The sequence below is a fragment of the Anser anser genome (genome assembly GCF_964211835.1).
Source record: "Anser anser genome assembly, chromosome: 2".
NCBI lineage: Eukaryota > Metazoa > Chordata > Aves > Anseriformes > Anatidae > Anser > Anser anser.
Window position 1 is genome coordinate 102,462,812 of NC_139721.1, and position 15,369 is coordinate 102,478,180.

The following is a 15,369-nucleotide window of genomic DNA, read 5'->3' on the forward strand; positions in this document are numbered from 1 at the left end:
ACAGCTGGTGCTGTGAGCCTTCCATGGGACAATCTTGAACTCTCACCATGTCATTAGGAACCACACTGCTGTTTAAAACCTCCCTGGCCAAGATGGTGCCATGGGGAACGCAGGTCTATGGTGCCCCAACTGCCTGAGGCACGCTCTGGGAAAAAACACCCTCCTTCAGCGCCCACACATTTGCGCTTTCCTCTGGCCCCAGAGGCAGCAGCATAGAATCACAGAATATCTGAGTTAGAAGGGACCCACAAGGATCACAGAGTCCAACTCCTGGGTCCCCAAAGGACCACTCAAAAAATAAATAAAAATATCAAACCACGTGTCTGAGAGCGTTGTGCAAATGCTTCTTGAACTCTGGCAGGCTCAGTGCCATGACCACTTCCCTGGGGAGCCTGTTCCAGTGTCCTACCACATTCTCGGTGAAAAACCTTTTCCTGATATCCAGCCTGACCCTCCCCTGTCCCAGCTCCATGCCATTCCCTCAGGTCCTGTCGCTGTCCCCAGAGAGCAGAGCTCAGCGCCTGCCCCTCCGCTCCCCTCGTGAGGGAGCTGCAGGCCGCCATGAGGCCTCCCCTCGGCCTGCTCTGCTCTGGGCTGAGCAAACCAAGGGACCTCAGCCGCTCCTCAAACATCTTGCCCTCCAGTCCCTTCACCATCTTTGTTGCCCTCTTCTGACACTCTTTAACAGTTTTATTTGCTCTCCCCAAATCCAGGGTTGAAGCATGGAAGGATGGTGCAAATGCTGACTCACTCTGACAAGCACTCAGGGCATAATGAAATTACCCCAGAAGGGACCGTGACAGAGGGGCTCCTTGCAGTTATTAGCTACCCCACAATTTAATTGTTGCTACAGAGTTCTTCACAAGTTCTTCCCATATCAGTGGATATGGGAATAAAAAGGAACTGAACTTCAATGTTTATTTTCTACATTTGGACACATTGATTTAAATTCCCATATACAACACTTATGAGGATTCAGCTACCTAAACACAAATACATAATGCCATCTGAGACCTCTACTCTATCTGAGACTTTCATACAGAATTAATGGATATGACATCAGATGTAGTCGAGACCAGTAGCTTTACTGGGTGGCAGACAGACCAACTACAATCCTTCCAGACATTAAAAGGCACTTGAAACCTCTGCTTAGGTAACTGAATTCCCTCTATTGCATTGACCAGATGGAAGACCACTAGTGCAAGTGAACTGTCTTCCTGGCAGTATAAGATGCTTCACAGAGGTTAACAAGTACAAGACTCACACTCATCAACTCAGGAAAACCTGCTTCAGTTTTCAATGAAAGTCATAATCAAAAAATACAAGGAGTCATAATCATGAACCCGCACCTGGTTGACATGTTCCCCATGCTTTCCCACAAGGACTCAAGTTGTTGCAGCCACAAAGCTCCTTACAGATACAGGTAAGGCATCTGACACCAAAAGCTGCAAGGGGAGGAGTTCTGGCTAATGTTTTTAAAGGCTCTAAGCAGCCATGTCCAACAGGCTACTTTTCTAACCATGTGTCCTTGGCCGAGAAACATTTGCAGGACAGAGTACTCAGAAAAAGATGACTGACAGACAGCAACCTCAGGCATTATGGGATGCTTCAAGTTTTGAAACAGATGATGCATATCTTCCTTTGGCCACTAGTTCTCTACATACCTGTCATACTTGGCTAAACCCTAGCACTATGCATCCTCAACAACAACACAACAAAGATCACTGATAAGAAATAAAAAGAGAAAGCTAATTATCTTGCCTGTTGCCATGGCAGTAATGAGCACAACAATTGTGCATCAGGCTTTGGGTTTTTTTTGTTTTGGTTTTTTTTCCAGAGTACACAGCAATGGCAAATACCACAACTCCCCTGCTTTAGCAAATCTCTGAAGAGGAAACCTTACTTTTTTTTTTTTCCAACTCAGTTTTAGGGCTTCCAAATGTTTTTTTTTTTTGGTTTGTTGTTTTTCTTTTTTCCCCATTCAGCTGCTGATGCAGAGAAGTTACCATGTAGGGAAACAAGATCAGTCCAAACCCACTACAGACCTTGTGACAAGACTCTTAGAGACAGGAACATCCATGTATCAAGGGACGTGGCAACTTTTAAGAAGCTTTTCATTCTCTCCTGATTTAGGGATAGCTGATCCACCTTGAGGCTAAAGAGATGGATTACATTATTTCTTGGCTGGTTTTCAGAGTTCCTAGCTATGATTCTATAGCTCTGAGCAATGTACTCTGTCTCCTTCCAGGAAGGCAGTATACAACAAATACACGCTGTAAAATATCTAAAAATGCCTCACCTGACAAACCAAATCAAATCTGTGGAAGAAGTGAGTGTTTTTGCATTTATTCTCAAAAAAAAAAAATACAACAACAACAAAAAAGCTTCAACTTACATTCTCTTAAAGAACCCCATAAAATAGATTAACAGAACCAATCTGGTCCTCGGACAGCTCCATACGCAGCAGTGCTCAGTGGGTAAATTCTCTTAGGTGCAATAGAAGGACAAAATACATTTTTTTTTTTCTGTTTTTGAAAATTTGACCCTCAGGACATTTTTTACAATAAGTCCAACAGAATTAGTCATAAGGGATCTCAGAAATACCCTATTCTACCTTTTGCCCAAACAGGATCACCTCTCTCCAGATCATCCCCTGTAGTTTCCAGTTGAATTTAATACTAACTGGAATGACAAGATAAAAATGGTAAATACGTATCTTTGAATACTAACCTAAACTTGAAGCTAAAGCAAAGCAAAAAGCCAAAAAGATCACCCTTCAATTTATCAACTACATTACATTTCAAGGCCTTTCAAGTATTGGCAGTTTTGCAGTCTCATGCTGAGGAGAAAGAAAATCAGGTAGAAAAAGGACGTTTTTATGTGCCACTTCTAGCTGTAAATCTTTTCAGTGCAATTGTTACTTCCAAATGAGAGGAGCAAGCAGGGGCAGCTACTCCAGGACTCTAGAGAGTCCATGCTTCTTCCACAGAAGGACTCAGGAGAAATAGGCAGGAGTATTTGCAGGGAGCAGAACTTCTCAAACATGACAAGAGAGGCTTGGGAGGCATCTTGCAGAACAGCTTTCCATCTATAAGTAGCTGTTAAGCTCAAGAGGTCTGCTGCTCCTTCCAAAATTTCAAACTGAAGGTGCCTCTGACACTAAGCTTGACTTTGAAAGCAGTAAGATTTTTCTGTTGGAGGCCATTGAAATATGCTATTAAATTTTAGATTTTTTTCCAAAAACTTCTGTGCAAAGATGCTAATTTTATTTTCATTAAGACCAACTTTTTGGTTGCTCAGCTGACATTCACTTTTGTACCAGAGGTTTTTTTTCCTGTGAGTTTTATTAGATGCTTTAAATTCAACTTTTTTCCAACAACCCCTGCTTGACAACATTTAGAAACCACTCCATAAATCACTGTCGGAGGATAGTTTTGTTACTACAGTGCTTATGCCCCTCCTCCGCAAACTGCTGCAGAAAGGGTTGAAGAAGTAGGACCCAGACTTTTAGAGGTATTTAAGAGGCCAAGCTCACGCTGAAATTGAAGAGCCCCTAAATGTCTTTAAAGACTCTGGCTCTAAATCTCTGCAAGGATTCCTCACTGACACTCACCTACTGCTCTCCAGCAGGGCTGGGGGAGAAAATATCTGTAAAGAGCTGTCCCTGGCCCCCACCACGCGGTGACACAGGGAAGCTAGAGGTGTGCTAAGAAAAGTGCCTGCCATGGGACTAACCTAAAGGCTCTCGGCTTTCCCCCTGCAGGCCCAAAATGTTTCAGGGAGAGGACAAAGGAGGCCACCAGCCCCCACTCCCCAACCCAAAAAGGGACCCCCTCCATGAGTTCATTTGCTGGTGGCAGCTTGGACAGCTCTTACCATCCAATATGCCACACATAGCTGACCACCACAGTGCAAGCCACTTCACCATGTAAAGTCACTGCTTTTTTATTATTGCATTTTAATGCAGTGTTTCCACTTACCATTTGTAGAAACAGAGTCTCATTTCCTTTTTATTATATTTTTTTCTCTCCTTTTCTATGGGGAAGATGAAGGAAGGGGAATTCTTCTAAGGGGAATTAAAACAATGAACAAGTAAGTGATGAGTGCACCTAGTGAACTAGCACTGTTATTTTCCTTGCTTTGGTCTTTTGTCCATGCTGCAAATTGATTTTGAGATGACACTGTAACACTGGGCAATCTAAGGGGGGCAGTTGCGAGGACCTGATCCCTGCAAAGCACAAGTCCAGACACATTTGGTGGGAACTGAGGGCAATCAATACATTTGGAGGGCTAATCCTGTGAAATGTGCAATAAGCAGTTCCCACTTCCCCAGATAGATACAGAAGCTTCAAAACCAGCAGAATAAATCCCTGTTCAGGAAAGAAAAAAAAAAAAAAAAAAAAAAGAAGCAGGGTGAGATCCTGCTTTCAGCTATGTTCAGTGCAACCACTAAGCTGAAAGGACGTACCAGAAAGAATCCTGCCAGCGCCATTCCTGTGTATATGAATTTTTAGATCAGAGCCAACTGAACTGTCACTGCTTTTTGCTTAAGATAATTCTTCAGGCTTTACTAATTAGGAACTAACAATTCTTTCAGATGAGCTGTGAAATGCAGGGAAGAATACCAGCAGTATGTTTTAAATCAAAGTGTTTACATCAGGAATGATTCATTTTTTCCATGAGGAATGACTTGTGAGACAGGCAGTCTTAGCACTGCCATAAATCTGCGTGGGAATTAAAATTGGGGAGAGAATAACAAAAGGAAGTTGCTATCCCTGCCTCAGCCCCACCTCTGGAGATAGAATTTACTTGAACAAGGGGCTCAAACTACCACCATAATCAGTGTTTGAGAAACACTTTTTTTTCAATCCATTTAAGAAACACTGCAAAAAATCCATGCTCAAGCTCCGTAACCCTGCTCTCCTGAATAAAGAAAAGCTGTAACATATGAAGGGAAACCCCTGCATTTTTGTCATCTCCTCTAAAGCTTTTAAACAGAAAAAAAAGTTTTAAAAAACACACTTAGTGACCAGCGTTTAACTGATGCTTGAGAAAATCATAACAACAATGAAATAACAGAAAACAAAAATGTCTGTTTTAGGCCTGGATGTGTTTTTGTTTTTATTTCTGGGAGGACAGAGGTCTCTGGACTGAGCACGAGGCCGCTCTCTCATCCTCAGTTGCTAAACAGTTGAGGAGCTCTTTGGTGGTGCACAAGGGCCGCCAGCTCCATAGCATGTTTCATCCCAGCTGTTTGAAAAGCTGGTCCACTTCAAACACAACCATACTCCCCACCCACACTCTGCAGGAGAGCTAACTCCCCCTCAATGAGGTATTTATTCCACATATATGGTAACTATTATTCCCAACATTTACAACATCAGTCATTTTAATTAGGAAAAAAAATTATAACAACAGAAAATCCTGCAGCGCACATACACAGAGACACGCATATTTACATGTAGAAATGCAAGGCATTCAAGTTGTTTCTAATAACTGCAGCTCCTGGAGCAGACATGCGTTCCACACACAATTGACTTAAATGCTCTTTTCTTGCCATAAAAATATACAGATGTCCTTCTTCAAAAAAAATTATTTTCCCTCTTCCTGTGTTACAGGAAGCCTGCCCACACTTTTAAATACAAAGTGGGTATATATAGAAGCACAAATTAGGCATCTTGAAAAGTCTGTATTTTCCAACCACAGGGAAACTAAGGAATTACTGTGAGTGTTTACATACCCAACTATGGTGAATTAAAACAGTATTTTCTATCCATATGCCCAGGAAAATTGGCAAGAAACTAAGGAAAAGAACAACAGCTTTGCTGGTTCCTCACCTGTTGCTACAGTGGGACTGGGATATGATTACATTATTCAGCCTTGCTCATATGGACCACTATAAGTGTCAGCCTGAATACTGTCACCACTTCGATGAAAGCATGCCTTACATATATAAATGATACAACTACTATGAAAATTTCAGTAAGCCTGTCTGCTTCCCTATAAATCTAACTAGACATTTGTCTCTTTAGTTGTCCTTCTGTATCACATCTATTAAAGGTAAATAAAAGCATGATGGCTCTTTATATGACATTAATAGCTTGAGGGATTTTATAAATCAGTGAGTAAAACTCTGCAATTCACTACAGCAGCAGTGAAGTGGGTCTGCCCATCTGATATTTTCTGGCTTAGACTTCTGCTTTAAGATCTTGTTCATTTAAAATTAACTCATCTCTTGTTTCTCGATTGTTATATGCTGGGTAACTTATGCTGTTCCCTCAACTTCTGACATCAATGCTTCTCTAGCAGTCCACACATCCTAACTAGCTCACATTATTGGTCACACTATAGACATAGTAACTACATTAAGTCTTGGGAACTCTAGTCAAGAGGCAAATTCAATAAAAGAAAACAAAAATCAAATCCAAACCACCCAGGCTCGTTCTGACTGGCTGTCCCCTACTCCTCAGTCTGAATCTTTAGTAGTATCAGTGACACCTTGATCCAGATTTAAGGGGTTAGTTAGCCGCTGGTCAGATGGTCAAAATGGCAATCACTAAAGTTAGCATAACATTTGTTGTTTGGTTGTTTGGGGCTCGGAGGACAGTTGTATGCTCCCTTCCCTCCCAGCTGTAGTGCCTACAGACAGAAGTGATTTGCTTCCCTAACAGGACTTTTGTTTTTGAGTGAGATTTGGGGTTTGCGTTAACAAATCCTCAAAACTGTAAGCAGCAACTGGCGTCTCCTGTCTGCAAGCTTGTATTTCTGTGTGCTGCTGATTGTGAGCAGTACTCTGCTCTGCACATTCACGCTTCTCTGGCAGACAAGTCTGCCACTAGTGTGCTGCTGCATACCCTTCTAGGCAGAAAGATGAGTAACTCCCCTCCAGGGTTCGAACAGGGCTACGTAAGAGTGAGAGAAGAGAAGTGTGCAGAAACGAACTGTGTACATTGGAAAAGAGCTGAAAAGCTTCACTGCAAACTTTTTCCCTAAATACTGATCTAGACTACAAAGACAGCAAGTGTTCATTTTCTCATAATGCCTTCGTTCTTATTAACAATCAGGCTTTTTTTTTTTTTTTTTAAAAAAAAAGGAGGTCGGTGAGACTTAAGGTTGCGCGAGACATACTTTGATCTGCACCCTGATGAGTGAACATTCCCCTTTGCTGCTAGCCCAACTAATGAAGGGATAAAATTAGCTTTTATCCCTGGCACTTTCTTTAACAAAAAAACATGCACTAATCAGCTGTCCTCACTAATCAGTCGTCTGGCTAATGACCTTTTGCCTTAAAACACTAAAATTTCTGAATGATGTGAAGAAAAAAAAAAAACACAGACTGGCCCCTCTTTGTGGGTCTTAAACCTATCATCTGGAACTGGAGACTGGAAGGTTAAATGGCAAATCTGTATCCTGACTAGGTGATAAATCTATAATCAAAAGGCACAAGCCTTGACACCTCAAGATGTACTTCATTACTACACAACTAAATGATTTTTTGCCATTTAAAAAAAAAAAACTAGAAGCAGATGAAAAAAATTGCTTAGCTCCTTCACATTTTGCCTGTGGATAAATCCATTCCACATCTGTGTTCAAGTGTCAGTTAATTTCTTACTTTTTTATTAATGCCTGAGCAGGAATTCAGAAGTTGAAAACATTTGCCTTTTTTTCCCTGTACAACTTCAGGGGACTGTAGCTGGGGAAGAAAATGACAAAACTACCCTATTAGCCTGCATGCTTGTGAACAAGTGAATCCTTAAAAACAACAAAACAAACAAACAATAACAACAGCAGCAATAAACTTTCCAATCACCCCCCAAATTCTCATTGTACAAGGCACAGTCCTTTCTCCCCTTAATACTGCACTTAACATTGTTTCAAAAAAAAAAAAAAAAGACTGAGGCCTGTTTCATTTTCTTTCTCTGCTTTCTTTAATGAGGCTTTTTTTCTTCGTGTATGAAGGGGGTGGAGCAAATGCAGCACTGGATCGTTGAGGAGGATTAGCAACAGATGATATATCCTGTGGAAGTTGCTTTGCAGTGGCCTGTGCTAATTTTGAGCTGCCATGCAACTGCTCCCTGCTTTTAACTTGAGACAGAAAAAAAAAAACATTTACCTCAACCCTAAGACAGACAAAGGAACCAGCTCCGGGGACGATGCAATGTGACAAATAAAATGACGCTCAATTTGACAGCCTCAGCCGCTTTCCAACCTTGCTCCCCGTAAAAATTTGCAGCAAATACTCACGGTAATGAGGATCCATGTAACCATTTCTGGGGTCCATAGTAAACAATGTCCCACGATAAGGTACAGAAGGTTCAGGAAGGTGCGATATAGATCCATGGATCTCCTTCTTTATTAATGAGGCCCTTTCCTCGCTAGATGTTGAAGGCTCTTCACTGATCTTGCTGAGGCCTTGCCCACCTTGTGGCTGCATTGTGATTGCGTTCCTTCTCTCTCTGTGATAGGTCTGTCCAGGACTTTCATCCTCTGGAAAAAAATACCAAAGAAGAGAGAGAGAGCAAAAAGAGAGAGAGACTTTTAGTCCATTTTTAGCAAATAAAATAAAAAGTTCTCCCCGCCACCACCATCACTCGAAATGCTGGGGCGCAAGTTAGTGGCCGTCGGCACACGCCCGGCTGTGAGGGATGCTGTGGGTATGGGCCGAGCACACCAGCCCGCTCAGTGCCTCCAGCTCTTGGGCGGTAGATCATCGTCACCCATGCACGGATGCATTTACCAGCGGGGCTATCAATCCTGCAAGAACAGACACGGACTTGCTGTTTTTTTTGCCGCCGGGACAAGGAGACTGGAAGTTTTGCCTGCCTGACGGGGAGGAAGAAAACAATTTGTCACAAACAGCAGAAGATGAACCCCGCTAGCTGAGCCTAAATCAAACCTCGCCACCCACTGCTGCTCTGCAGCGCTGCTCCAGTCCTTCAGAGGCTTGCTTTTGTGAGAGGCTGGAGCCTTAAAGAAAGGTCGTTAGTGATGAGAGGCAAGGTGGGCAACAAGGTAATGGGTAAAATTGCCCAAAATCCAGCACCAGTGGCATAAGGCAGGCACAAGTGGGGACAACTGCTCCAGCAGTGCCACCACACGGACACATGTGGAGAGTGGTGGAGCACATACCCTCTTTCCTTTCTCCCATATCCACAAAGGAAAAAAAACTTCTTAATGAAAAAGGGGGAAAATGAAAGAGAGTGAGGAGGGTGGAGCCCTAGCCCCAGTCTGGATGACCCCCTAGGCCTATGGCACCGCTTGTGTGCATTTCAGTACGGGAAGGCAGAAGTATCTGCAGGCCTCCTCTCCACATGTCCGTCAGGCCATGGCTCTTCACCTGCTGGTCTCCAGCATCCCCCTCTGAGGCCTTTTTGCCTGCTGCGAAGAGCCCCAGGGCCTTCTGACAATGGATCCACTGACCTGCCTTGCCTCACAGCTGGGCGTTTAACCAAGCCTGGGCTTCCCGTGAGCTGTAACCCCCGTGGGCCATGCACACCCTCTGAAAACCACACCAAGGGGCTCTGCTCCTCAGAAGCCACATGTGGCTTCCCAGGTATATTTTACATGTCCCAGAAGTGTTTTCTTAGCTGCACAAATATCTACTATAAATGCCCCCCATAGTTGTATTATTGTTTCATTAAAACAGAGAGACATTTCTCTAAACTAGTGCATAACTGCTGGCTGGATTCTGGCAGATGCCTGTGTTCCAGGTACAGCCTTGCTCAACAAACCACCTTGCATGTGCAGGCATACACCAATGTGTCTTGAAGAACTACTTATAGATACTCTTAGTGTCAAAAGTTGTTCAAAAGTATATTAGGAACCTCAGATTAAACATTGGGTGCAAAAAAGGTAACTGGAAAGGAAAAGAAAATACCCTTAGGAAATAAGCACAGCTCAGGTACACTTACTCTCCAACCCACAGGCAAAGCAGGGTTGTTTACAACAGTGCCGAGATTTCACCTCAGTTGTCAGAGGCCAGAATATTTGAGGTCAGGGCCACATTTTTACTTATAACTTGCCCTGCTGCGCTCATTCAAACAGCAGACAATTCACCATGAGACTTCTCTCACAAGTTCGCTACCAGCATAACTCAACCTATTTGCTTTCATATAAATTAGATTACAAACAGGCTCCATGCGTATTAGATACCCAGAGCTGAATTTGGGGCATTATACGTACAAACTAGCTACGCCATTACTTTTAATGTCGTGCTCTCCAGGCATTTCCCTGCCCCCTCTCCTCCAAAGTAGGGACAGCAACAAAACCCAGCAGTATAGCCTATTGAGTGCTTAATTATTTTTCTATCTCCAGGTATTACAGCAAGCAGGGTCTGCTGACTTATCAGCATCTTCCAGGGGCTGAATTCTTTTAACAGCCCGCGGTAATTCTCCATACAGAATGCTTCCCGGCTTGGTCTGAGGAGAAAGAGTTAATAGAAACAGACAACAACGCTGTAGAGTTTAAACCCTTTGCCCTTTTCTATTTTTTATTAATATGCACAGGCACTGGTCCCTGCTCTGGATTAGCAGGGTTTAAGGTTTCCACTTTTTACACCGAAGCTGTTTTTAGTTAGAGGACTGCAAAAGGGAGTCTAAAACTTTAAAACTTATATGAGGTTTTTAGAAAACTGCTTGTATAACTGAAAAATAAAAAATAAATCACCCCAACCAAAGTCATATTTTCCATCACATTTCTCTCTAGCTGGAGTCTTTTATGTTAAATTTCAACCTAGAGTGAACTTTCACTGATGAGATGTAAACTCTTGTAAAAATAGGGGATTACACTCTATTTGAAATCCTGACAGACCCTTAAGCAGAGCAAGCTAACCTGTGCTACCACGGTATGGAAAGCAGCGAGCCAAAGTGATTTGTGTGGCTGTATAATCAATCTGAGGATCAGATAGGATTTCAGTTCTTTTACTCTTCCATATAAAGATAATATTTGTTAAAACTGCCATCCTGGAATACAACAAGAAGCTCATGCCTGTCTGCAGGCTTCAGTTTTATTCTTTCCTTCTCAAAACATGCATGTGTCATGAATCAAGGTACTGGGGACTGGTATGGAACGATTTTTTAAACTGCTGAATGAAATTCAAAACCTACTTTCACTAACTTTGAAACTAAAGGAAAAATGTGTTTCACTTTAATAAACTTTCCCTTTTTTTCTGGTTCCTCTAGAAAAAAAGTAAAGAAAACAAAAGAAAAACAGTATTTTTTCCTCTGTATGAACCATCTCTCCTCATCATGAAATTAATGCCGCTTGCTGTTAAAGTCAAGCAGTTTTGTATGCTGCCCACCATATAAAACTTCATGTAGATTTTTTTTTTTTTTTAAGTAAACATGATGGTGTTTTTGCAATAATATGGAATTTCAACAGACAAACATTTTGCTAAGCATTTACTTCCCACTCCACCCTGCAGAGCTGCTTTTGATAGGGGGCAGATGAGGGGGCTTGGCAATCACTGCACTCCAGAATACAAACAGCCGAGATGTTTGGAAAAGCCCCCTGCACACTGAGGGGGAAACTTCTCCTGCAATAATTCTGCCCAGTCTCCCAACGGCAGTAAAGCCACTTCAGTGAGCCAAAAGGCAAAAGCTGTCTAATCTTGTTCTGTTTCAGCCGAATTGTTCGATAAAGTTTAAGAGTGAGTGTAGACAAGCTGCACCAGGCCAAATTATTGACAGAAACATACTGTCCACCATGGCAACAAGTGGGACTCTATAGCAAAAATGTAAGCAAACAGCCCACTTCTCTGGCAGCATCTGCCAAAGGTTCATTACAGCCAAACACACAATGACTGTTACTCCTCTTCTCACATTTTAGGAATAGCCTGCTTTAGGGTCAAAAGAAACATCTGATTTACTAAAATGTTGCAGAGAGAAATTATAGTTGACGGGACCGATTCTCCCTCATCTCCACCTGCTTCCTACTGGTGGGAGTCCACTGACTTCAGCACCATTTGTCCTGCCTTCTGCAGGTAGAAGAGAGAGACTGGGGTGGGGGCAGAGAGTAATCAGGCCTCCAAAGCGATCTGCATAAGCCTCTCTTTCTTCATGTATGCCCTGCGAGCTAGAAGCCAGAGACACGTGTTACAGGCACCCAGCCTGGAATGACTGCATTAATTCAAGATTCTCCCATCCACTGAGAAATACCCGATTTAGTCCAGCTATTATGATCTGAAGCGGTTTTTATTAGAAGTGTTTAGCACCAAGAAGCACCTACCTCATTTAATCAACAAAAAAAAAAAAAAAGCTCGCACTGGACAGTGTGTCTGAACAAATGCACTTCTAGCTGTTCAGCTAATTTACCCAGCAAATTAAAAACCGGGGCAAAACCACAATCAAACACAAAACTCCATTAAACTTGCTTTCCTTGGTAACTTTTTCCTTTTTATCATAGTTCCACAGACCTAAAGAGACAAAGTCAACACTTTTTATTTAAAACCTTGGAGAATCAGCAACTATAAAAAAAAAAGTTGAAATCTACTTGCTATACCACGCTAAAAATCACTCTCAGCACACTTTAAAGATACCCCAGCTTAAACGAGACACCACCGGTCCGGTTAAATCTGTTCCTGCATCAAGTTTACCACCACCTTTCTGCATGCAACTCGCAGGTAGCATTACCACCACACGAGCAAGCTGCCGGCACACTTCACCTGGGTAAGAGAAGAGACAACGTACTTACAACACAGTCCGAAAGACCCTGGCTTACACGCTCTCCAAGCTCTTCTCTTGACCAGAATTCTCTGGCTACCAGGCTGTGGACATTCCTCCCTCTTTTTCTCTCTCTCTCTCTCTCTCTCCCTTTCCCCCCCTCTCCCTGTCTCCCTCCCTCTCTCTCAGAGGCAGTGCTTCTCCCATTAGAGGAATTAAAAGTGGTTGGTGCCATGCTAAATTTAACAAGCTCATTAGTATTCTTCCTGTGTGCTTCCTAGTGAACTCTCCCTATTCAAGCAGCTCTCTCTAGCTGAGGGGTCAGGCGGCTAATCATTAAATCAAACTAATGTCACCCTATCACAATCGGCCTAAGAGAAGGAGGGTTTATTATTTCAGTTTATGCTAAATAAACGGTTTTACAAATGGTCTCCAAGCAAGGTCAACAGCAGCTTCAATTACAAGACAAACTTAACAAGAGTTGCTATAAACCAAGTGCTCCATGTTGACCTAAGCACAAGCTCAGCTCCGCATATTGCCACTAGCAGGATTGTACAGGAATGCATATTGTAAAATAAAGGAGAGGGTAATCTTTTCTTTGCCAGAATTTGTGACTGCACAGAGACTGCTCATTCACCTCTCCCCAACCAGCTTGCTGCTCAGCTCAATTCACCCCACACAAAGGCTGAAGACCAGACCTCAATGGACCGAGTGAAACATGTTCAAAACTAGGCTCTCTATTGTGACTGAATTTCTTAACATCTTTTCAAAAAGCGGAGAATGCCTTGAGGCTAAAGGAAGAAACAGGCTAATGGTGAATTGGGAATACTGAGCAAATTTCAGAGCCCTTTCCTCCTAGCTTTTGAGGTTGAAAGCAAGCTCTTTCCTTTCAAGTTTCAAAGTCCTTTTTCCTCCCGCAGTGTCACAGAAGGATTTGAAAAGAAGGTAATTGTGCTCACAGTCCCCCTGATCAGAGCTTACGTCCTATTTCTGGTATTTCGGAATACTTCTTGCAATAATGGTGCATATAGCTCAATCCCTTAACCGTCCTGCACTCTGCAATTGCTCATTAAATGAACAATTGCTGGTATAAAATGCCTTTTATGTTCAAGGTCTGGATATAAGATAAGCATTCTAGTACTCTAAATTTGGTTTACTAAGGAAACTCTCCATCATTAAATTACAAAACTGAAGTCAGAATATCAGCCTTTCCCAGAAAAGTAGCATTTTAGGTTGCTGTGAACCAGAAGGCAGGGGGGAGGGGGATGCAAAAAAGATTGACTACTTAAATTCTTAATAGAATAGGTATCTAGTAAGAAAGCAATTTCCCTCACGTTTAAGAAGATCTAAGTTTTTGAGACCTGTTATTTTCTTTCTTGGAATAATATAGTAGAGCAATTGCCAAGCTCATTAGGACATGGGTATCTGCAGCTTCTTGCATACATCCATTGATCACTACTTTCTGGCCACCTTAAGAGCAAAGCAGAAGGAAATGCATCTGTAGGATTGTGCCTGCCTTCAAAAGCCTGTGTTGTAACCAAAGTTTTTGGGTGGGTACAGTAGTTTGAATTGAGTACCCTTGGTCCCAAATTTGTTATTTTCCTGTATTTGGAGCAACTGCACATGAAGTACGCACTCTGGAAAGGCTAACACAGATATGAAGCACAATGCTCATAATCACTTTTAAAAATAGAGTCCAACCATACGAGAGGCTACAAAATCTGTTAGATAACAAGTACAGTACTTACCTTCTTTGCAATGCTTAAGCATACCTTATACAAGACTTTTGTGATTATAAATAGCATACATTATCTGAGCTCACCACTGAAAATGTATAGATTTATACTCCCGTTCGTAATGGATTTTCAGCTTAGTTATTTTCCCATTACCATATGTATAGTATTTTCCAGAAACTGATTTGTGACCTTTGGAATACAAATACACAGCTCTTTTCTCTGAACTTTGTTTGTTTCAAGAAACCTGTTATGTTCTTTTGTTTTTAAACAAAAACTTTCACTGGAAGAAAAAGGATTTATCAGCAAGACTAAGTAGAACTGCCTATGGACCCAATCCTGAAAACACTTACATAATACTCCACCCCCCTGCTATTTTATACAAGTGATAAGTATATTCATTCTAGTTGCACATACAGCACAACTCAATTCAGTCCTTTTCTGAAAGCAAGAGGAAGCCAGAACACAGTGCATCAACACAGTCTATGACTTCCAAAACTGAGCCTGATCCTGCACTCCTCTGGATCAGCGGCAGAGCTTCTACTGACCCAAATGGACAAGACTGGGCCTTCATACAGCTAACGCTGCTCCACCACTACCTTAGTGATGCATTTCTACCAGTTGAACCATGGCTCACAGAGTTTTCCAGCTGTGCACATAACTCTTCCCCAGGACTGCTGGGGAAGCTGCTAACTCTACAAAGCAGCTTAGAATTCAGGTAAACTTTTTCAGACATCTAGATCGGAGAAAGGCTTGTTATCAGAGACAATTCCTTGATTATACAGATGAATTTACACTGCTTCTTGTCTCCCTCAACTCCTCTCAAATAAAACCAAGTAGCTCAAGTTAAACAGATAAATACGCAACTACGTAAAAGAAAACCACCTTTAGAATTTTATACAAGCAAACACTTACGGGATGTAACTGGGAGTCTGTTTCTCCAAACCCTAGCATCAGATCTGTAGACAGATGCCAAA

General features: G+C 42.2%; 1 protein-coding gene across 6 annotated transcripts in view; it reads right to left on the reverse strand.

Moving 5' to 3' along the window:
• The window catches only part of GLI3 (GLI family zinc finger 3), a 217,807-nt gene that overhangs the window by 137,034 nt on the left and 65,404 nt on the right, over positions 1–15,369 (reverse strand). For all 6 annotated transcript variants that reach the window (XM_083825633.1, XM_083825630.1, XM_083825634.1 and 3 more), the window contains one exon: positions 8,245–8,487. In XM_083825633.1, coding sequence (XP_083681759.1) covers positions 8,245–8,487 — 243 coding nt within the window. The remainder of the gene's footprint in view (positions 1–8,244; positions 8,488–15,369) is intronic.